Genomic DNA, 22,778 nt, shown 5'->3' on the forward strand with positions numbered 1-22,778 from the left:
TAGTTACCAAACATACCATAAAGCACTTTGTACTGGTAAGAATTGAGAAGTATTTCAGATTCCAAGTACATCAGATGGTACCGTGCTTTGCGGGACAGGTGAGGTGGTGAGCTAGGCTCACCCCTCTGACATACCTCCTTTGCAGGTTTTCTTTAGGCTGTGGTGGTACCTAAAGCTAGTTAGTACTGGTAGGTGAGTATTGGTGTGGGAAAAGGGCAGCGAGGAAAGTAAAACCATACAAAGCCAAACCTGTCTGCACCCTGGTGCTCTGAGCAGAGTAGGCTGTCTGCAGTTGTGTGTCTTGGGCTGTATAGCAAGAAGTCTGCGTGCTAAAGCCAGGTTGCCATGGAGAAATAATTCCTTGCTCTTAAAGCATGGTTTTACCCTGAAAAGCAACTCTGGGCGAGCTTCATTGTGAAATCCCACGTTTACGAGGCCGTGAGGTTTCCAAATCAAATTTGCTCAGTTTGGAAATAAAAAGATAGCTTTGCAATCTGCCAGCTCTACAAACTGCCTTTGGCTCGGAAGATAACAAGCAGCGTCTTCAGTGGCTCCTGTGCGCTGGTGGTGAACTCCCTCCCCGCAAAGGTGAACCCGAGTGTACTGCGTGTGCTCCCCTGGAGAGATAGCAGGGCTGCCTCGGAATGGCTGGGAGGAGCGGCTGCTGCCAGAACTTGAATTTAACCATAACGCAGAAGTCAAAACAGCTCTTCTTTAAGTGTATTCCAGTGGAAGATTGCAGGAGAGAAAGTAACAACAACAAAAAACCTGCCTAAGTTAATAGACATGTCTGAAAGCACATGGGTAATAGATATGTTAATTAAGTTTCCACGGTTTTACTTCAGTACCTCTTACATTCTGCAAGTTGAAAGAAAATGTAAAACCTTGAGAGGTATGGGTTTTTTCCTTGTTGATAATTGGGCTGCTTTTACTTTTTCCTTGTTCTCGCAAACGCTTGTGCTGGCCTCCAGAATTCCAAGTCATGTTGAATAAACACAACCACCAGCCTGGTAGGCCTGTATTTGCCTTCTCCGTAGTGTAAAAGGTGTTAAGAGCCACCCTAAAACTTTGCTTGTGTTCAAATGTTGGTGCAGGTCACCTGTCCTTGTGGTTCCTCCTCACAGGTCCTGCTGTGAGAGCTTTCCCCCTGCAGCACACAGCCCCTGGACAGCAGTAGGCTCTGCATCTCAGCTCTTCTCTGCTCTGAGCTTGGTCCTCCTCCTTCCCCCGTGTGTTTTAATTAAAGAACTTCAAGCCGTGCCATGGATCTCTGCCTTGGATTGAGATGTTTTCCAGCATACAGAAAAAGCTATTAATCTCCACTGACTTTAAAAGGGTTTGAGAGAACCGGCTCACGTGTAAACATTTACATGCGGAGCTGTTTGATGAGATGAGTCCTGGTCCTGCTGCCCAGCTGCAGTGCGGGGTATATTTAGCACGAGGAGGGCAAGGAAGTGTTTGTGTTGCTATAACACAAATGGTGTTTTCCTCTGAGGGAGGCGAGGACGCAGGAGCATCCTTATCTTGGGGCTGACAGCTTTGGAGTGTGTGCCTGGGAACTCAAAGGAGCTGCATGGTAACCAGACAAACCCCAGAGCCCAGCACTCTGGTCACTGTTTTCAGCTGGAAAGTTTGTGGAAAAAGTTGTGAAAGGGCCGGGTGGAGATGCTGCTGGAGAGAGCCACGGCAGCAGGGCCTCTGCTGTCCCTTCATGCCCCATGCTGGGCCCTGCTCGGGGCAGGAGGCATCGCACGGGGCAGAGCGCCCAGGGTGCTGCCTTCTCCAGCAGCCCATTGCCCTCCTGCTCAGGTTTTGCTTTGCCTTCAGAGCTCGCCCACAGCTGGAGAGCTGAGAACACCGCCACAACAAGGAGGAACACCCCCGAGCCTGTCACACGCTCAGGCCTCTGGCGCAGCGCTGTGCTCTGCAGCTTGTTCCGGGCGCTGGGTGAAGGAATTGTTGCGGCACGCCGACTGTGACCTGCTGCATCTCTCACCACAGCCCCCATCTGGCTCCACGTGGAGGTCCTGAGAATAAACATGAGGGAAGATGTGTCCTTTTACTTTCCTAAGCCTTGGATTACCAAAAACCGGGCCTGTGCAGGGTGGTTGCTTGGGTAGGACAATTTTCTGCATTCCTGCTGGCGAATGGCTCCCTCTCACTTGCGTCACCAGTAAATGCTCTGCTCTGCTGCCACGGCTCGCTGGGGCTCTGCCCCCTCGCTCGCTGCCTGGGGGGCAGCGCCCACCCCAAGGCCCCCGTGGAGGCAGGGGGAGGTCAGAGGCGCGCTCTGCTGCTCGGGGAGGAGTCCTGGCAGGTACCGGAGAAGAAAGGGAGCCCCAGCGCAGCGTGCCTCACCACAGGAATGCACACTGCGCCTTCCTGCAGCCCTCACTGAGCCCTTCGCAAGCCCAGCCTTGCCTCCAGAGCTGCTCTTCCCAGAGCTGCACTATGGAGAAAAGGGGGGGTCCTGTGGCCACCAGCACCTCCCTGGGAGTTGGTGGCCTTCAGGAGGCAAATGACACGCAGCTGCCACAGCAGGGGGGCAGGCAGAGGAGAGAGACCCGGGGAAGGGAAGGGAAGCCGGAGGCACGGCGTGGGCAGGTGCCCCGTGTGCCCCTCGCTTTGCCAGCAGCACCAGCTGGAGCTGGGTTTGGCCCTGCCGAAGCGTTTTGGGCTTTGTGCTGAGAAGCAGCGTTATGAAATGAGGTTATGGCACTTGTCGTCCTTAACATGCCTGCCATGCCTTGGCACCGGCTGCGCCGCGCAGCATCCGGAGGCCGAGCACAGATTCCCTTTTAAGGCAAAGAGCCACTCTGAGAATCCCGGGGAAAAAGTTTCCCTGGCATGGAGGGTACATTCTTCTTCCCTCCTCCCCTTAAGTAAACTATTAGTAACGTTGAAAAACAGAACAAAAATGAAGGAGCAGGGCCAGAAATGCTGCCCAAGGCATTTTATTCGGCGCGGCCCCCTTAGAGCCGTGCCGTAACCTGGCCCCGGGGCTGACCCAGGGCAGGAGCTGGGAGGAGCAGAGCTGGGGTCCCGGGGTCTGTCGGGGACCTGGGGCGAGAGGAAACGGGAGCGGAGACGGCCTGGAAGTGCACAGTCTCCTTCCCATCCCCAGGCCCTGGAGAAACAGCCTGACCACAGCAATCCGTGAGCAATTGTCTAGCAGGATGCAGTGGGTTTGGGCTTGCGTCCTAATACCTTGCAGTCTCCCTTCCCCCGCTGACAGTCTGTTCTTTCCCAGCCCTGGACGTGGACGTCCAGGGTTCGTGGTCTGGGCGTGCTGTCTCGTGGCGTTTTCAGCTGAAGGCTTAGCGCGGGTCTTGGCTAAAACAGGAGCTGTGACTGCAGAAAGCTCTCCGCAGGGGGACTAGATCTGCATGGTTTTAAAAGAAGAGGGAAATACAAACACCATCCCTCGCTTTCAGCTGCAGTGAAGTTCAAACAAGGCTTTTAATTCTGCCTTTCGTGCCTGCCGTACAGAGAAATCAAGGCGCTGCGTTCCCAGAAGGTGACCTTCAGGTGACTGCAGCCTTTAAGCCTCCAGCCCTTTTACTTCTCAGAGGGCAAAAGACTGTGTCCTGCTGTGGGAGATGGGGTGGCTGGGGTGGGAAAACAGCGTCTGAGAGTTTGTAGCTGGAGTGACCTGCTGCTTCGCTGCTCGTGCTGGGAGGCTGCTGCTGGGAATGACATTTTAGCTCATAAAACTGTTTCCTTCCTGCCATGAATAGGTTCTGGAGTCCCATAGTTGCACAGAGCGTTTCTGACCAGAAGTGAACTGATAACTTCTTTCCGGTAAAGTGCTATGGAAAAAATAGCAGATAAGCCAAGCTGGGAGCAGTCAGCCTGCTTTTCCTTGCAAAGCCACAGCCCTCAGGGTGGCTGAGAGCTTTGGTGCTTTCCTTTCTGCACAGGGGAGCGCGTTAGAGGGAAAGGGTGTGAGGGTTCAGAGTTCTTACTTTCAGATGTTTTGTTTGCTCTCCTGCTCTACCACTGCCTCTGATTCCTTGCCCCAAGAAGGAAAGGGGAGAGAAACTGCAGCGAAAACCTCCAGCATGCTTTTAATTTTGAGTTACAACCCCCTGTTCACTGCAAGATGTAAAAACGTGAAAGTGGTCGTAAGGATTGGCCTAAGGGACGCCGCTGAGATGTTGGCTCGCTGCCTCTCTAACTCTGCGTTGGCTGGTGTTGTAAGAAGCTAACCCCCATCCTCGGATTACCAAGAAAGTGGGTTTTGGCAAGAGTACTTTGTAATGCTTCATCTGTGGAGGATATTTTAAAACATGGTGTTTCAGAAGGAAAGGAAAAAATGACAGGATGAAAATCAAAGGCAGAGCTAGTTTGATACCCGCCGTGATGTGGCAGGCTGGAGGAACACCGGGGCGAGCTGTGATGCGGTGTCGCTGTTGGGACTCACTCTCAGGAGGCTGTTTCCCATGGTGGTGTTTTGGTCAGGAATGCAGCATTTCAACCCTAAAATTTTCCTGCTTGTGAACCATGTAAATCATAAAGCATAAGCTAAATTACTTAAAAATAGCCTCCTAAAACCTTAGGAATATGTTTTTTATATTTTGTAACGTTCTGTGGGCTTCTTGTTTTTGATCTTCCTTAAAACAGATTTGTCCTTTTGTGCTGCTTCTGTACGCAGTGCTGTGAGCCTCGGGCTCTCACTCTCCTCTCACCAGCACCGAATACATCAGCTAGATCGTCACACCTCAGAAATGTTCTTTTCTGAATTTGCTGGTGATTCCTGGAATTATACCAGTTAACCTTGGGTAATAAATAGGAGCAGTTATTAAAAAATATTAACCGCAAAGTAAGCGTCTTTGTGTTGCAAGGTTCATCATCTGTGGCAATTTTCATCCCCGCAGACCTGAGGTGCCTTGTGAGTTTTGAAGTTTGCAAGCAGGGAGAAATTCGCCACTTGAGGCCTGCTGGACTTGCTCTGTTGATTTTCAAAGAGAAACCAGCATCACCTGGCTGGGACCTGAAACTGGCGCAGGATCCAGAGGGCACAAAGTTTTGCCTACAGCTCTGGTTCCTTGCCATTATGTTTTTGGTAGAATATATATATATTACTTTACTCTTTTAAAGTCACTTCAAAGTGACTTTAAAGTCTTTCTCAAGTCACTCTCCCATATGGTGTTTGTTTCTGGAAACAAACAAACAAAATAACCTTGGATTTGCCACATTAAGAAGAAAAAAAGGCACTGGTGACTTGTATTTTAAAAAGAAAAACTAAATGGCCGTTCACCCCAGGGTGTGGAGAGCTGGGTGTGAAAGGTGTAGGGGATGGTGACTGAAGCCTCATGGTTTGACCCTGAGCAGGCTGCAGTTTTCGAACTGGTGTCAGAAACTGCCCAGCCTGCTGGAGGTGGCAGGATGGGGTTAGAGCAGTGCTGGGCAGCTGGTTGTCTCTGGGAAGAAGGAATCCTGAATTGGTAAAGATGATCTTAACATGCGTGATCAGTTTAGTGAAGTTTGGCATTTCCTAAACCACGGGCATCCCCTGTGTGATCCAACTTGTACTAAATGCGGCTCACATACCAAAACCGTGGATGCCTGGTACGATTCCAAGCAATGTGAACCAAATCGTGTTAAGGAGCGTGTCCCTGCTGTGGACACTGTGTCCCTGACACGTCTTCAGCTGAATCAGATTGCTGCCCCTGTGCTTCTTTTGAAACAAGCCGTATCAGTTGAAATGGAAGCACGTCCTTAGTGTTTGTACAGTGAATAAACTTTGAACCTTGCAGCCAGTTTCTGGTATGAAAGGGGAATAATACTTTCCTCCTATGGTTTTAAAACTAAATACCTGGATGGTGCTTTGAAGATGCTCCAAAGAAGGTTTTTTAGACCAAGAAACTACCGGGCATCTGATCAAGAAGGAAATGAGAGAAATCTTGATTAACTGAGACAGGCTAACAGAGCAACCTGGGAAATTGGCATTTGTGCTCGATCTTAACGAGGCGGTTAGTCCAGGAAAAAGATCATCGTGGCCCAGCGGGCCCATGAATCCGTGGTGTTGCCTTACACGTCTCTTTCTCCAGTGAGATCCAGGCAAGCTTCCAGCCGCTGTGTTTTCTCAGGTGAACACGAGGCTGAGGACGGGACCCGGCAGGAGCAGCAAGGAACGTTCCCTCTGGCTGGAGCCGGTTCGTGGAAGCTGCTGTTACAGTGCTTAGCATGAGCGACCTCTCTTGTGCCATCTCCCAGCCCTTCTCCCTCTCTGAAGCTTCTTCCTGGGTGTCACTTGGCCTGTGGCATCGTACTCGACCAAGTGCCTAACACCACACACACACAAACCTAGCCTGGGACTTAGCTGAAGGATTAGTTTGCTCTCTGGTTTACCTGCCAATGAAAGCTGCTCAGTGCTGTCTCCTTAGCTCCCGGAAGATGTCTCTTTCCTGAACTAGTAGCCAAGCACGGATAGGCAGGCTTTGGGCTAACCTTGGCAGACCTCCACCGTGGTGCTGCATCGCAGCTCTTCCTGCAGCTGCTTTGGGGTTGCATTGATATGACACGTAAGTGCTAAGATACATTGAGCAGAATTCTCTCTTTTTCTTTTTAGTTTTTTTTTTTTTTTTTTTTTTTTTTAAAGAAAAGCACAGATAAACAGAAATCAGGACTTCTGTAGGCTTCAGTAATGTTTTGAAAGGCACTGCCCTTTTTGTGGTCTTGCATGACATTTAGTTACGTTTTCCAGTAAATAATCTGTAGGTGATGGATTGTGGTGTTCCCTGGGCAGAGCAGTAGGTCTCCACAGCGCTTGACACTTTTCCTTTCTCTGAAGGCAGGCTGAACGAGCTGGTTTTGAACGTGCTGCTTTATGCTTGCTGCTGTAGTCTTCACTTACGAGGGTGTTCTGGGACACCTCAGAAATGGCAACACGTAATTTCTCATATTTGTGTGCTTCAAAGTGAAAAACTGAGGAAGGCCTCTTGCATGTAAGCCTGGCAGCACAAAGGGAATAACGGGTGGTTTGGTGGTTCTCTTTGCACACCGGGAGTTGGCTCCAGGTAGGTGGCGTTTTCTTAGAGGCCTCTGAAACAGCAGTTTGGAGGGAGGGGAGAGCAGAAGCAAGGAAGCAGACCTCTGGGCTTTTCTTCTGGTACTTCTGGTAAGTGTGAATGTCTGAGCCTTGGTTTATCTGGAACACAGAGCTGTTACTTGTTGACTCTTCATCACAGAGAAACGTGTTTCTTAAACTGTTTTCTCCGTACTGCTGTATGCTCCAGCTTTGTAAGTCTGTAAAGAAAATGCTTTAGTATTGACCACTATTGACAGTTTCTAACCTAAACCTACAGTTTTGCAACCCAGGCTGAGCATGATTAAATTAATACTACAAAGTCTGATTTTACAACCTGAGTTGTGTCTGAGGGAAGATGTGTGGTCTGATTTAAAACCTGGCGATGTTAAGACTGGAGTTTCTTTTGTTTGTACTTAAAATGCTTGAGCCGTGTAACACCCCAAGCAGGTCAGGAAGATCTGCTGGTAGAAACGATTTTCTGGGGTCTTGTGTTAGTCCTCAGCAGCTGCAAAAGGTTAAACAGAAGTTTGTGCTGCAGATGGTGCTCGGACATTCGGGTTTCAGTGGTGTGAGTAGAACCCCCTGGGTGTCTGTGACACCTGTGAGTAGGGGCCTCGTTGCAGGCTCAGTGATGGAAGTCACGAGCCCAGCTCTTTCTTAAGCCCAGGCAGAGCCCTGGGAGGCTTCTGTTTGAGGCCATTCGCTTCTGACTGAGGCCGTTGTGGACAGACTTGCAGCCTGTTGAGAGGCGCCTGCAGGTACTAACGTGTGGGAATGAGTTGGTTTTGTAAAAGGACCACGTGTAATCAGCACATTTGTGAACTCCATCTAGCACTGAATGTTTGTTGGGTTTCCTGGAGAGAAGGTGCTGAAGGGAGGACAGGGTAAAGGTGATGCACGTGCACTCGCTGGAAGGTCTGCCTCGGCCTCCTGTGCCTGCCCTGCGTGCATTCCCTCCGTGGCCTGGTTCCGTCACCTCCCCGTCCCTCCGTCTTTGACCCCCGTCCCCTCTCCCCCTCCTCTCAGGAGCTGCTCTAAGCTGACGTGGTGCAGCCCTGACCCGGGGACCTTGGTTTGTCCTGGAGTAAAGCAACGATACAAACTCTGCTCTGCCTGTGCTGCTTCGCACTGATAGCTGTCCTCCCCGGGTGGTGAACGCGGTTTGTCAAACCGGCCTCTCACACTGAAGGTATTTTCCGCCTCAGTGTTACTGACCTGTAACTCTCCTTAGCTTCTTAAAAGATGAACTTCTCCTTCAGTGTCAGAATCCTGCTCCTCCCCCTAGATAAACAAACAAAATGGGAAACCACCCAGCAGAAAAAACCCACAGCCTAGGAGTATCTCCTGGGTTGCCTGTAGCATTGCCTGTCAAAGGCCCAGTGAAGGCACTGCAGGGAGCGTGCCAGGCCTGGCTGTACCAGCCTAGGAGTAAGGCAGCTTGTGCTTGGAATTAAGCAAATCAGTGCCCTCGGGTATTTTTGACTAGCTCAGGGCCAAGCGCATGGTATCAACTGGATTTATGGTGTTTGCTGTCAGGGTAAGGTGGTTTCAAGTCTTAACATGGCATTCCTGCAGAAGGAAGAGGACAAACATGTTGCTTCACCTATTATAAAGTCGGGTTACAGGCTAGCCAGCGAGGCTGTTCCTTCATGCCATTCTGTTTTCTTTGGGTATTATCAAGTTCTGTGAAAACCTGCAGCCTCACGCCCAAGCAGAAATGAAGGGCACAGAATCATACCTTTAAATACCTTCAAGGCCTTCCTGCAATTCTTTCATGGATGTTTCTTTCTTATCTACAGGTCATTTTTACATGGTGAGGTTCAAAAGCTATCTTGCAGACGTAAGGGTTTGAAGACAAGAATACTTAGCTAAGAACCGGGATCTAAGACGTCCCTTTGGGCACCAGCTGTGAGAATTAGTCCAGGTTGCCTCATTAAATCATCCCAAGGGACGTATCTTGCAGACTTCCTTTGATTTGAAGGGCATTGCAGTGGAAAAAGGAGATGGCAGGGAAATGTGCAAGAGAAGTAACTACACAGTAAACTGACTGGTCTTTGTAAATACTGGTTTTAGTTTATTCTCCCACTGTAAATGTAGCCTTTTAAAGGATATTCCTGTCACAGGCACCCCCTCTAATGGTGACGTTCTCATGAACGTGTGGAAGTGCAGCAGGACCGTCTTTTCCCTGCTGGAGAACTCTTTATGATGGTTCCTGTGCGTCTGTGGCTTGTGAATACGTTGTGAGGGTGTAAGTGTGTGTCCTGCTGTCATGAAGCTTTCCTTGATTGCTCCTTGCAGGCGGCCTTCCTTCCTCATCAAAAAGTCCCTCCAGTCTTAGGTTACTGCTTAGAGGGAAGTATGACAAGGCTCAACCCGAGTTCTAGGCAGTAACCAGTGGTGGTCCCGGTAACTGAGCTGTAGTAAGCGATGGCAGGCGTTCCTTTCTAGTAGAAGGCAAGTCAAGGTCTCTCCCTGCTACAGCAGTGCTGAAGATGTGGACCATGAGTCATTCTGAAGATGGGTTTGATGTACAGATCAGTAAGGAGCCCGTAAAAAGAGCAATACAAAGAATTATACTTTCTTTGGGGAAAGCACTGACGCGTAGAACACCATTCCAGGAAAAAATGTGCACCCCAACCTCATAGCAAAAATCAAGCACTTATCTTAGGGGCACAGGTGGAAGATTTTCTAAGTGTGCTAAGAGCCATAATGTGAGGTCAATTTCCTTTGGATGGGATCCAGATGAGTTTCAGCAGCAAACTTAACACACTCATCTGCAAAGTTGGGCGTGTCTTGATTTCACAGATTCTTAAAAACCTGCTCTTTAACCAAGAAAATCTGGCATTAAAGAAAACAGCATCTCCCTGTGTGTATGTGATAACGCACAGTGAGTATTCCTTACTGCACGTGTCCCACACCATGAAACACATCTTCTGTTTCTGGTTAGCTGGAATTTTTAAGGAGAAACGCATGGATTTGCAGCTGTTTGACCACACAGCCTAAAAAAGCCAAAGTGCTGACCCACCGTCCTTCCTCAAATGTCCGTACTGAGCCCCCACCCTAGGAATATCGGTTGGATACAAGAAACACTTTAGAAAATGGATAAGAAATGTCACAGTATGGCATGGAGATAAACGCACTTTATGGGATTCTGGAATGCCCTTTGTCTGCTTTTATAAGTACAAGCAGAGGGTTATTTCATGATGCATCTCTGCCAATAGCTTTTTGCATTGGATTTTACAGGATTTTCAGGGGAAAAAAAAAACAAACACTGAACTAGGATCAGATATAATGGGAGTTGAGAAAGGAGGTGTTTTTTTAGTTGTCAGTGCTTCTAGCTGAAGTCACAAATGCACGCTTCCAGAAGACTTGTGGAATATCAGAGAACGTAGTGCCACAGCCCCGAGGAATGCTGTGGCTCTGAGTAAGCAGTGCCAGCACATCGTGCGGAAAGAGCGTTCTTCCAAAGGAGAGCTATCTGCTTGCAGCGGTCTGCTTGTACTGTCCCTCAAGCTCCCGTTCCACAGGTGACAGCTACCTGTGATGCAGCAGGTTGTTGGTGTGCTCACAGCAGAGCAGCTCCTTTGGGCACAGTGCCACGCTGCTGTCACGACTGTTCGCAGGTGTACAGGGCGACTGTCACTCTCCCAAGTAATTTGCAATCTAAACTGACAAAAGGACAATGGAGATGGAATGGCTCGGTCTCACGTTTCTTACACCATTCAAAACCTTCCCAGAAATGTGAAAGAAGTGACTGAATCAAATGCACTTTCTAAAAACCAATCTTTTACTTTAATAAACAACAACAAAAAAGGTTAGGTTGATAGGAGGGAAGGCAGGAGGGGTGCTACAAAGAGGAATAAATATAATATAAATACAAGTGTATTATATTTTTTATAAATATAAATACAGGAGTTTGTATAAACCAACTTCTTTCAGGTTTCAATAGCTGTTCATCAGCAGTAGAGGTAACCCTTCTTTTCTTTTTTAATCTCTTGCAGGAAGTCCAAGGGAAAGCCAAATGGTAAAAAGCCAGCACCGGAAGAGAAGAAGCTTTACCTAGAGCCAGAATACACAAAATCCAGAATTACTGACTTTGAATTTAAGGAGCTAGTGATGTTACCACGTGAAATAGACCTCAACGAGTGGCTAGCCAGCAACAGTGAGTATTGCGATCGTACAGCTATGAGATTGCTGCCCACACCCAAGGAGGCACTCGTTCACTGGTTCTTTTTACTGATTTCAGTGCTTAGAAAAACACGCAATGACTATTTATGCATACTGCATAATGCATGCCATTACACCTTGCATAGTAATTAAGCTGTCTTAACATACAAACCAGCTGTGCTCAGCAGGGGAGGCGTGATGCGTTTCTTCCTTCTAACTCACCCACAGTGGCACTGAGGGCAGTAGGGCTGCTGATGCTCTTTTGAGGACCATCGCTTCGCCTTTGACTGCTCTGCTAAACCTGCTGGTTCAGCAGGTTTCTGACTCAAGCTATTGGTTTTCCAGAAACACTATAAAAATGCTAGTTTAGTAAGACATGTATGCAAGGCAGTTATGCTTAAAACCCTACGTTTTGACATATTTTGGTTAGATTTCTGTTCTCCATTCCTTCCAAGCTTTGGAGGAATTACTGTGAATTTAAACCGTAGTCAGGCTGGAACTCAAAGGTGACTGAGTACCGTGGCTGAATGCTGTATCTGTGCATCTCAGCTCTGATGGACAATACTTTTATGTGCTGCTGCTTTGTCTGCCAGTTCTAACCTGCAGTCTCAACCCAGTCTTCTTTGTATTTTCAACAGTATGTGGTAGTAGCAAGAAAGTTCTTTAAACTGCACCAGGAAAGTTTATAGAGGCTCATTAAGAAAACTGAAGTGCCCCAGAGGAGTAGTAAAATGTTAAATATCTCAGGAGATTTTTAAAAAGTAGAAGTGTACTAGTTTTCATGTGTTTTTTCATGTGTTTTTTTTTTTGTTGTTGTTTTTTTAAAGGTATATCATTAGGATTGTTAATATCATTTTGTAGCCACTGTGCATTTTAAGTCTGACTTCAAAATAATGTAGCAAATTGTTTGCCTTCAGCTTGGAGTAGAGTATTCTGCCGTAAAGGTAAGGCTGATGATGACAGAGACACTTTCCAGTCTTGCTGCTTAGTGAGTAATAAGAGCTGATGCATCATCACGCTTTCATCTTAAATCAAAACAAGAGCTTTCATTCTTTGTACCTCTTTGTTTTGCAGTTCATCATTAGACTCGTTTAACTAAATCATGTTTAAATATATACGCAAGCTCCAAGACACTGAGGTCACTTCACTTGATCTATTTAAATAATTGTCTGGAGGACAAGCAGTGTTTGAAAGTACTTTACTTCTGAATTTCTTTTCCTTTGTGTTTATTTTTCAGCAACAACTTTCTTTCATCACATCAACTTACAATATAGTACAATCTCAGAATTCTGTACAGGAGAGTCGTGTCAGACCATGGCAGTGTGCAATACGTAAGTCGGTATTTACTCTTACGGGCTTTCCATGAAGTCTTGAGTGTGGCCTGGGGGAGGATATTGGTGTTGGTTGGCACTGGCCAAGCACATCTCTTCACTCAGTAAGGACGTGGAAGCTGTGTGTCCTTTTCCCTCCTCTCAGCAGTGAAGTGTGGTGGCAATGTGTTTTTGTGAAGGACCAGGTCTTTGACTGTTCTGAGCTGGTTTTATAAGGTCAGATCAGAGAGGCAAATTGCTGTGTGTTTAGCTTGAGGGGAGGAGAAGCAGAAAAAAGGCAAAACTGTCCTTCCTGGTAGCACTGCTGGGATTCCAGAGGAGGCAGGGAAGGATAAATGAATTGTGAAAACCTCAGTGGGTGCTTTTGATATGCAGCGTACTGACAGAGCACCAGGCTGCTGATGGATAACCTCGAGCCTGACGTGAGCCGCTGGCTTTCTGCCTGAGCCCCTGGGCACAGAGGGCACAAGTGGCAGCTTTGCAAAAAGCACAGAAAACGTTTTGGTTTGGCGCTCTCCCTGTGTAGGGCTTAGTGGACTTTTTAAACATTGACTAACTGTCACTTATGAAAGAAGGCTTTGTAGTTCTGCTGTACATGGTGAATATAAGAAAAAGTTACCATAAACTCCTGCTCTTGATTAGCACAGTCCAACATGATGGAAAATGAGATCCACTTGAGTATGAATAAGCCTGTTGTGTTTTTTTTTCTCCAGCACATGTGTTGATAGTCCCATTCTTCCCTCCTCTTGCATTTCCTGGGATTAATTTAGTTAAGATGGATTTTAAAACAGAAGAGCGAGCTGTTAATGTTATAGTACATCAAACAGGCATCCTAGGAAATGTATGGAACAGAACCAGAGCTCTGTATTGTATCTCTAACGATAATTGCTTAGTGCTTAAAAGGAATCCTTGCTTAATATACTAGGCTATCTTGTACACTGGAAATTAATATCAGGGGCCTTCTTTGAGAATGCTCTGAAGAATGCAAAGTGTACAGAGGATATTTTTGCATGTAAAAGTTGGAAAGATAACTGTCAGTAGAGAATTAAAGGCTGTGCTAGGGGCTTTGAAAGCAGGCTGGAACAGAAAGTAATAAATCTCTGCTGGACTCAGATTTTATCAAAAGTAGACAGTGTGTCTCTAAATGAGAAATGGTGATCAGTAAAATGAGTGTTTTGTTGACTCTTGCTCCCAAGCCTTCTCATGTTTTAATTCCTGATGTAGCACTGGCTGTCCAAAGGACTGAGCTTAACTGTTGATCGGCTTGTCTGATGGGAAACGGTGACTAAAAGGAGATGGTGGCGAGAGGCTAGTCAGCGTTGCTCCATTCTGCTGTAGGGACTCTTAAACAAGGGTTCTCTGTAAGCAGCTTACACTGCAGAATAAAGAAAGGAAGTGTCTGTAGGTGGCTCCAGCTGCAGTCTGTATTTTTAGTGGTGAGGACCAATAGCTGAATGTTCCTATCCTTTGTTTTTGAAAACTGAAAATTGCACTACTTGGGAATAACAGGAAGCATGGCTACACTTGTGTGAAACGCTTGAAATGGTTTGTGTTTAGCTAAATCAGAACAACTTCAGTCATCTTCCTGTACTTGGGGGCTGATGACTGATTCATGTTGCATATTTCATTTTGCTGTGAAGTGTGCAGGTTCACCTAGCTCCATGCCTCGGTGCAGTTCAGATTTGAAGGCCCTGTTCATAATTGTGTTCTCCAAATATCTCCAATGACAATTCTGGATATTCCTTACCTTTATGTTCTGCCATTCCTCATTCTTCTCTTTTGGAAGAGAGATGCCTAAACACAGAGAACTGCCTCAAAGACGCACGTTTGTTCATGTCCAGCTGTGACTAATACAAAGCTATATGCTCCCCCTGACTTTTTATTTTAAAATCTTGCCCTAATGAAGTAAGGTTAAGCGGGTGCTTGTTGTATTGGAGAAACACCAGTTGATATGATTTGTCCTGCCTCTGACCTGTCTGTAGTACATGGATAACATCACCTAAGCATTAGAGTCAGTTGCTGATTAACCCGATGAGACAGCCCTGGTCTGACCTTTTGTGACTGTGTGTGTTCAGCAGCAGCAGCTACCTGGGTTAGGGTGCCACAGCGTGCCAGTGTTTTGGAATAAGGGTGCTGTTGGCTGTTTTTTGTAGTGTTGATTTCTCTAGCTCAGTGTGAAGTTCTGTATTCGTTCCTCCTATGTGCTCTCCCTGCCCAGTTCCCCGAGGCATGGTTTGGATCACACCCTTCTGGTCATACCTAAGGAAGGCTTTTTGTATTTATGGCTGGGGTGTTGCACTAACTATGGCGAACAGGTTGCTTGTCTAGTTCCTTTGCATTCAAACTCACTGCAAATACTCAATCCTAAGTTTAGAGGGCTTGCTGGCAAAATAAATACAAGTTGCAGTTTAACATTTGAGGTAAGGTTTTAACATCTCAGAGAAGTTCCAGCCAAGTGACAAACTGCAGACAGATGCAGCTTTCAGCTCTGTCAGATACACGAGATAACGTAGCCATCTGCACACAGTGAGAGAGAGAATTTCTGCTTAGGGTCACAAAGAGACATCTGACCAAAGCTTAGGCTCCTTGTAGGACAGATGGAAGCACTTGCTGGCAAGGTGGGATAATGCCAAGAAAAATAGGGGAATGGCCAGTTATCTTTAAAATTTAGTGAGGGTGGCCTGAATGTAACTTGGGAAATTTTTGCTCATTAATACGTTTATTGCTTGCTGTAAAGCAGGTACTGTATATGTTATAGTTTATTGCTATTATTAGGCAAGCTAAGGTTCCCCACCATGGCCTGTAAACTGGTTCTCTGTAGCTGACATTGGGGCAAAACTTCTCAAAAATGATGAAGTGAGTGGATAACTAAGAGCCTTTGTGAGTGCTGTTCACAAGGTTGAGACTACAAAACTCTCCAGGCAGAAATTAAGAAATTATACAACTTTCTAAGCAGCCTACAGATAAGAGTGAAAAGTCTTATTTTGGTCCATTAAAATCCCTTAAGGAATAAATTCCTTATTACTCATTTTTTTCCCTAATCTTGCAGTTTATCTCCTGTCTGTTATCCTTAGTGTCCCTGACTACAGAAGCTCTTCGCAACTCAAACTTGCATGTTTTGTAGCGTCTTTGGTTCCCTGAGCTTCTACACAGTGGCTCTTTTTTCCTTTTTTTTTTTTTCCTTTTTTTTTTTTTTCCCCCCATCTATATGTTGCTTTGCCTCTGTCAAACCACCAAAGCTATTCCAAGTTGCTGCCAAACACTGTATTACAGCTCTTGTACTTTATACAATTTGCTATCCCTCTTTCTTCATAACCTGTCTTCTGGCATTTGTAGCAGGACTGTCTCACCCTCCTTTCCAGACATCGTACCTCTAGAGCACTTGCCTCCCCCTCCTTACAGCTTTTCCTATGTGCTGAGGTAGTCTCTGTTCCGCCATGGCTTTCCTGTGTACAGTAACAGCTGCATGGCCCTCCTTAAACTCGCCAGCACAAAACCAGGAGGTTTTGTAGGGAAAGGGATAAAACATGTACACATATTAAGGCACTGTGACTTACTCTGTATTTGTTTTACTGTTATTTGTATAACAGGCTTTTCTATGTTAAACCCATCAGTAATTGTTCCCTGGGATTTAGAAGGGAGCTGCAAACTCCTTGTGCTCTCCATACTGGGAAAGTTTAAGTTGCCAAAATTTTACATGTGGAATGAAATCAAAATCTGTATCATGTAAGCACTTCTTGAAAAGTGCCTTTAAGTGTCTGTCTTTATGTCCTTTTTGCTCCCCAACCCTTGCCTAATATGGGGCTGTGCTGTCACAGAGCCAGTGGTGGAATGCACTCAGGCTTCTGTGCCCAGCTGAGCCCCTCAATGGCCCCAACCTGGAGATTACTCCAGCGCGGTGGGAGCTGCTCCCTGCCTGAAATGTTCATGGCATGCCAGGGGCTCCTTCCTTTCTCTCTTCAAGACACGTGAAGACTTTGTTCACAGAGCTTGAAACAGAGGGAAGACAAATGATTCTTATCAAACAGGACAACCCCTGTAGTTGTCCCCTTACTCTTAATGATTTTTCTGAATTCCCATTTTGCATAATCAGCTTAACGGTTAAGGAAAGGCAAAAGGGATGTACAGTGGGATGTTGTAGCAGATTTATTCACTTACATTTTTGTGTAAGTGAACTTGCACAGTTGCCAAACTGTTTCTTTTAACTAAAATCCAATTATCCAGATTTGGGTTTGTGCCTAAGGGCAACTCCAAACTGTTCTGTTTTGTAGCTGAGGATTTCTGCAGCATGTAAGAACTGCTGAGGAGCAGACAGTCCAGTCTGCTGCTGCTCTGGCCTTAAGACCCAAGATAAGTCAAGAGTTGCCTAGAACTGCCTTCCTCCAGCTGAACGCAGGGCTAGACAAAGGAAGGGGACATGGCTTGGGTTTGCACACTACATTGTGCAATTCCCTACATGTGGATTGTATAAGGGAAGTGAGCAGTGATGAGCAGAGCCCACCCCTAAGGCCCTAAATACTAGTGTTGATGCCAGGCATAGCTCTGCAAAGACCTTTTATCCCCTGCTGTTCCCATTCACTTACCTTTTTGTGCCCTTTTGCAGGCCATCCTGCTATCTCCAGTAAACAAGGGAGTTACTGAGCACCACATGCTGAAAATGCACTGAAAGACAAATTCCAAACCTTAGGTGTCTGCAGAACTAGTTTTCAGCTGTCTTTCCTCTCTGTAAAGTCTGAGCTGACTTCTGTGCTGTTTCCTCTTGTATTCATATGGCTTGGGGCATGAACTGTTCCTTACAGTCTTCACATCACCCCCCTCAGGCCCCTGAAGAATCTTTCTGGGCAATGAAAACATGCTGTCAATTAGAACTTTTCAGTTGCTACATACCGTTTTTCTTCAGTTGCTTCAGGACTATTCTGCTGGTCAGTATATGTAAAACTCTGCTTCCCAAGTGGCACCTATAGGTCCTTCTAGTTTAACACAGTCTAGTCCTGTTAGGTACAGAAAAAAGAACACAACATTGAATCCTTATCTCCTTGGAAAAAAAAAAAAAAAAAAAAAAGTGTCCAAAAGTGGCTAAAGTTCCCACTGAAGAAAGAAAAATGTTATCAAGCAACTGAGAAGTCCAATACAATGGCTTTCTTATCAGTCTCATAATGGCTAGCACCTGGAGCTTACCCTGTTTGAAGGAAGAGTTCAGGAATTGGAACTCAGGTAACTAATGAGACATAGACCAAAAAAAAAAAAAAAAAGTTTTGCTGATTTCCTTATCTGAAAAACATTTCTTACAGTGGATAGCTGCTCCTGGTAACAGCAGTGTACTTTCAGCGAATCATGGAATGGCTTAGGACATCCACAGCTTCTCTGGCAGCCTATTCTAGGGCCTCACCACCCTCAAATTAACTACCCTTTAATTAACGCATGATTTAAAGAAACAAAAAAAGAAGGAACAAAACTTTGAGTTCTTTTGCAGCCTTCAGATTTCTCTCTCAAGCAACTGCAAGAGTTGTTAGAGAATGTTTCTGTTGTATTTCAGTGGCTGCAGCTGATCAAGGTAATTACAGTTGCTTTTGAAAAGCCTCACAATATGCTAACTCTTCCTGTTCCTTTAAAATCCAACAGGATTATTCCCTGGTGGCAGTGTAAAATGTAAATTCCATTGGTTTAGGGTGTTTGGAAACAAAGGAGCAGGCTTTTGAGGCATGTATAGGTAAGGATATTCAAAACGGCCGTGGAATCCCAGATAGGATTTTGGAACAGGATTTGTACTGTTCAAAAACACTGCAAGTATTTCAGAGCACCAGCTTTGAAAAAGCTGGTGTTTTGGAGCCACCTTCTGTCTATTTAATAATACTACACTAAAAAGACTTAATGTTTGGTGATGTTAAACATCAGAAGTTTTATCACTTTTTAAAAGGCAGCGTGTTACAATAGTTATATAATGCCTTCCTGTACAGTTTTATGGACTGTAAACCCTCAGTCTGTCGTGGATAAGTAGCTATCACTGCCCCTCCTGGGAAACTTCAGCAGCCTTTCTGTACTTGGTATTACTTCCTGTGCTCTGGACTAAATAGATGGGCAGAAACAAAACTGGCTCCCAGAAATTCAGGGCTTTTGATGTAGACAGAAAAATACCCTGAAGTGAATCTCTTCTGTGGCAGTGATGATACATTTTGGTAATGTTGCAGTTGCTGTTTTATATTAGTTAGACACTAACCTCTTAGGAGTTGAGCTGAGGATCCGAGGTACAACACGGTGACACTGTCGATTCTCTCCACAGACAGTACTACTGGTATGATGAGCGGGGAAAGAAGATCAAATGCACTGCTCCTCAGTATGTTGACTTCGTCATGAGTTCTGTGCAGAAACTAGTGACAGATGAGGACGTCTTTCCGACAAAATACGGTACGTTTACCTTGGGGCAGGTGCTTCCTGTGGCTTTTTGCAGATGCCATAAGTAAGGTGGAAGTTGGCATATATGCATTCAGCATATTTATTCATACCAGACAACTTCAGACTTTTTTTTAAGGGAGATTTTAATTTTGGTTCATTTGTACAGTAACAAAGACTTGTGCTGTTGGCATAGGACCTGGGGTGAAAGACTACTCCCCATCCTGTCCCCTTGGCTTACATTTCATCAGGACATCTTTTTCTTTAAGTGTTTCAAGATCTAGGAAAAAGCCTGTATTCAGAGAGGAGAAAAACTGTCAGTATGTGGGTATTTAACACAGTGCATTGCTAGTAAAAATTAGCCTTGTTGGTTTTTTATTATATCCTTTAGAGCCCTGATGTATTAAGAGGGAAATAAATTGCATTGCCAGGAATGTGGCTAGTCTTCCTTGCCTAACAGATTGTTTAGAATCTCCTTTCTCCTCCAGAAATTAAATAAGAACATGATTTTTAAGGACTGAAAAGAAACAAAAGTAATTTAAACTCAATTTGTATCTTCACAAGATAGCTACTTGCAATGCCTTTGATTAAGGGGGAAAAAAATAGAGACTTATTGAGCAGAAGTTACTGTAGATGGTCTTAGTCCGGACTAAAAGCAGCTGGCTTCTTGAGTCCCTTCTCCAGATAGCTGAGGAACTAGGATGTTACAGTGTCATGCATGTTCAGCCAACAGCACTTACCTATAAGCATCTGGAAGGAGGCAATGCCCAGTAAGCCAGTTGCAGTTTGAGTATTTTGATATTATTTTTGTTATTGCTTTAAATATGCTAATTCAAAAGGCAACAAGGTCTTTCATGTGAGTCACTGTGGCCAGATTGTACTGTAGACCGCTAACATACTTCCTGTTGTGCATCACGCATAGGATGGCATGTTTTTCTTTTCTGCTTGCCTCAGTTTCACTGTCAGCATCACCAGCAGTGGATGTCTAACAGTTGCCTTTTACAATGAGGGCAGACTAATGCTCCAGCAAGAATGACAGAATCACAGAATTGTAGGGGTTAGAAGGGACCTCAAGAGATCATCGGGTCCAACCTCCCTGCCAGAGCAGGTTCCCTAGAGCAATTTGTAGGCAAGCATCATTTAGATTGCACCTGAGAGAAGGCAGCCAGTATTTCCTTCTATTTCTTCACCCATTTGATAGAATTTCAATAATGAAATGAGGGAAGTCTGCCAAGTACCTTAGTTTCCATTTTGTGATCTGTTAAATGGTCTCATAACTATTACACACTTTCAGCGGAAAAATTGGTTCCTCCTGGACAAACTAGATAAGAACCCAGAAGAACCTCTCATTATTTTTACAGCCAGTATCAAAAAACATATGGTTTAAAGAATGATTACATTTTCTTCCTGATTTTTGAACCTTAGGGTTTAAAAGCTTAACTTTAAATGAAAACACTTAAAACCTTAGACTCTTCCCCGTAAGTCTTGTAAAAAAAAAAAAAAAAAAAACCATGTTGGGAAGATGATACAGGGCCCGTGAGTTGCCTGTGAAGTTACTGGCTTTATTGCCCCCGAGTTACCTTTAAGGTAGGCTGGTTGCACTTACCCACGGCCTGGACAGAACAAATGCTGATGTGGAGCTCAAGGTGAGCAGCTGGAACTGACACGGTGTTTCTCTGTCTTCCTTTCAGGCAAGGAATTCCCAAACTCGTTTGAGTCCTTAGTGAAGAAGATCTGCAAGTACCTGTTCCACGTGCTGGCCCATATCTACTCCTCACACTTTAAGGAGACTTTGGCACTGGAGCTGCACGGACATTTAAACACGCTCTACACACACTTTATCCTATTCATCAGGGAGTTCAACCTGGTGGACCCTAAAGAGACCACCATCATGGACGACCTCACAGAGGTCCTCTGCAGCAGCAGTGGGAGCAGCAGTAACGGGAGCGGCAACGGGAGCAGCAACAGCGCAGGAGCACAGAACCACGTGAAAGAGAGATGAGCCCTCCTACAGGATCTAAACTAACATTAAAAACAATATTATATATTATGTGTGTATGTGTATGTATATGTTCAGATATACATACAGACATATACAGCAACGAAAGCTGAAAGAAATTATGCTGCCACCACAGGACGTGTAGTCATACGGGACTGTATGGAGCTTTGGTTTAATGCGCCACCTGGCGAGAAGTTGCACCAATTTTATTTTATTTTCTGTCCACTCCTCCTTTTACCTATTCAGATGGATGATGAGTGCTGTTTTTAGAGAAGAGCCAAGCTTGAGAGTGGGGCCACTCTTGGCTTTTTTTGTTTTGGTTTGGTTGTTTTGGTTTTTCTTTCTTTGGTCTTGAGTGCAAGCCCTTTGTCCTTCTAGGATGGTGGTCCTGCCATTTTAAAATTATCTATTATATTATGAGAAGTGACTTTTACTTTGAAGTGGCTTAAAATGCAGATTTGTTTGTTTTTTTTTGGGGGGGGTGGGGTGGATTTTTTGTTCAGTTTTCCATAGATTGCCCCTTACCCCCTGCCAAAAACTCCCCCATTGAGTGCATCTTGCCCTTTGCTAGCTTGGAATGGGAAGAAACTCCTGGCTTGACTAGAGTAGCAACTAGGGGCTTGCTACGTGCTGAGAGTGGGCATGATTCTCCAGTTGTCCCGTCTACCTGGTCACAACGTGTGAACGTGCAAGAGGATCCACAAGCCTTTCTGCTTATCGCTCCTACAAAATATATGCTCTCTTCTCTGCTCCCCCCACCTCCTCTTTTCCCAGGCACATCTCTATAAATAACAAGCGTGAGATCACTGGAGTTTAAAACTTACCACGTGCAGAGCCACCACCATTTGCTTCCTGTTGAATGGAGGCCGGGGAGGGAGGAGAAGGGTATACTGAGTCCGTCACTGCCTGTGCTAGAAAGATGGCTGTTGGCATAAAATTATATTGTTGGCTTATTTTAGTTCATCTGTTCTATAATAATAAAAACAAATCTATCAGCCATAAGTTTTGGTTTTGTGTTTGCAGCGTCAAAAGTCACTGGAATCCACCCAAAGCTTCCCTTTCGCCGCTGGTGCAGTTAACCTTGGTGTCAGCCACCTTTATGAACAGCTCTGAGTCTTCCACCCTGTAATCTACCATTTACAATCAATTTCTTGCCCTTTCTGGTATTGCTAAGAACCTTGTCACCAGGTGAACCTGCAGACCCAAGGATAAGGGACACATGGAAAGGAGCAAATTTCCTGTCTTTACATACTTAAATACTGTAAATCTAGTAGGCTCCTGGACACTTGCAGCAAATCGTGTATCACAGTATCTGGATCAATATTGTATCTGGATAGCGATATTACTCTTTTTCTTACCATGTCCGCTGAATTCTGGCATTCCAGGTTTCCAGTTGGGAAAATGCCAAATTTTGCTTGCAGTTGTGCTTCTACCCAATCTGCAGCAAACACTCTTTGGGAACCGTTTGTTACTGCTTTTAAATCATTAGCCTGAGGTATATACATTAATAATAACTGACATGGCACGAATCCTAGAAAAGTTTCCTGAATGAGCTCTAAGTGCACTGGGAGTCAGTAGAAATGGGAAAAGGAAAGCAAGCTCAAGAGCAATGAGAACAACTGCAAAGGGAATAGACAAGGAAAAACACACAAAAAAAAAAAAGTACAAAAAAGCACAAGCAAGAAGGGAAGAAAAAAAGCTAAGAAAAAAAGTGTGAAGAAGTACACAAAAGCAACCATAGGTAAAGGAAGAAAAAGGTGCAAGTGAGAATAAAAAGCAAGACATTATAAACATGAGGGGGGAAAAAAAGCAGAAAAAGCACAAGTACAGGAAAAGGGAAGTGGAGGAGCATGCGAGA

The 22,778-nt window shown here is 45.3% G+C and overlaps 1 protein-coding gene across 4 annotated transcripts in view; it reads left to right on the top strand.

Annotated features, from left to right (window-relative positions):
* The window catches only part of MOB2 (MOB kinase activator 2), a 112,920-nt gene extending 91,005 nt beyond the window's left edge, over positions 1-21,915 (top strand). For all 4 annotated transcript variants that reach the window (XM_082761243.1, XM_082761240.1, XM_082761242.1 and 1 more), the window contains exons 2-5: positions 11,035-11,195; positions 12,438-12,531; positions 18,812-18,936; positions 20,613-21,915. In XM_082761243.1, coding sequence (XP_082617369.1) covers positions 11,035-11,195; positions 12,438-12,531; positions 18,812-18,936; positions 20,613-20,923 — 691 coding nt within the window. In that variant the 3' untranslated portion in view covers positions 20,924-21,915. The remainder of the gene's footprint in view (positions 1-11,034; positions 11,196-12,437; positions 12,532-18,811; positions 18,937-20,612) is intronic.
* Positions 21,916-22,778: the final 863 nt, after the last annotated feature.

The sequence above is a fragment of the Aythya marila genome, assembly GCF_965140915.1.
Source record: "Aythya marila genome assembly, chromosome: 5".
Classification (NCBI taxonomy): domain Eukaryota; kingdom Metazoa; phylum Chordata; class Aves; order Anseriformes; family Anatidae; genus Aythya; species Aythya marila.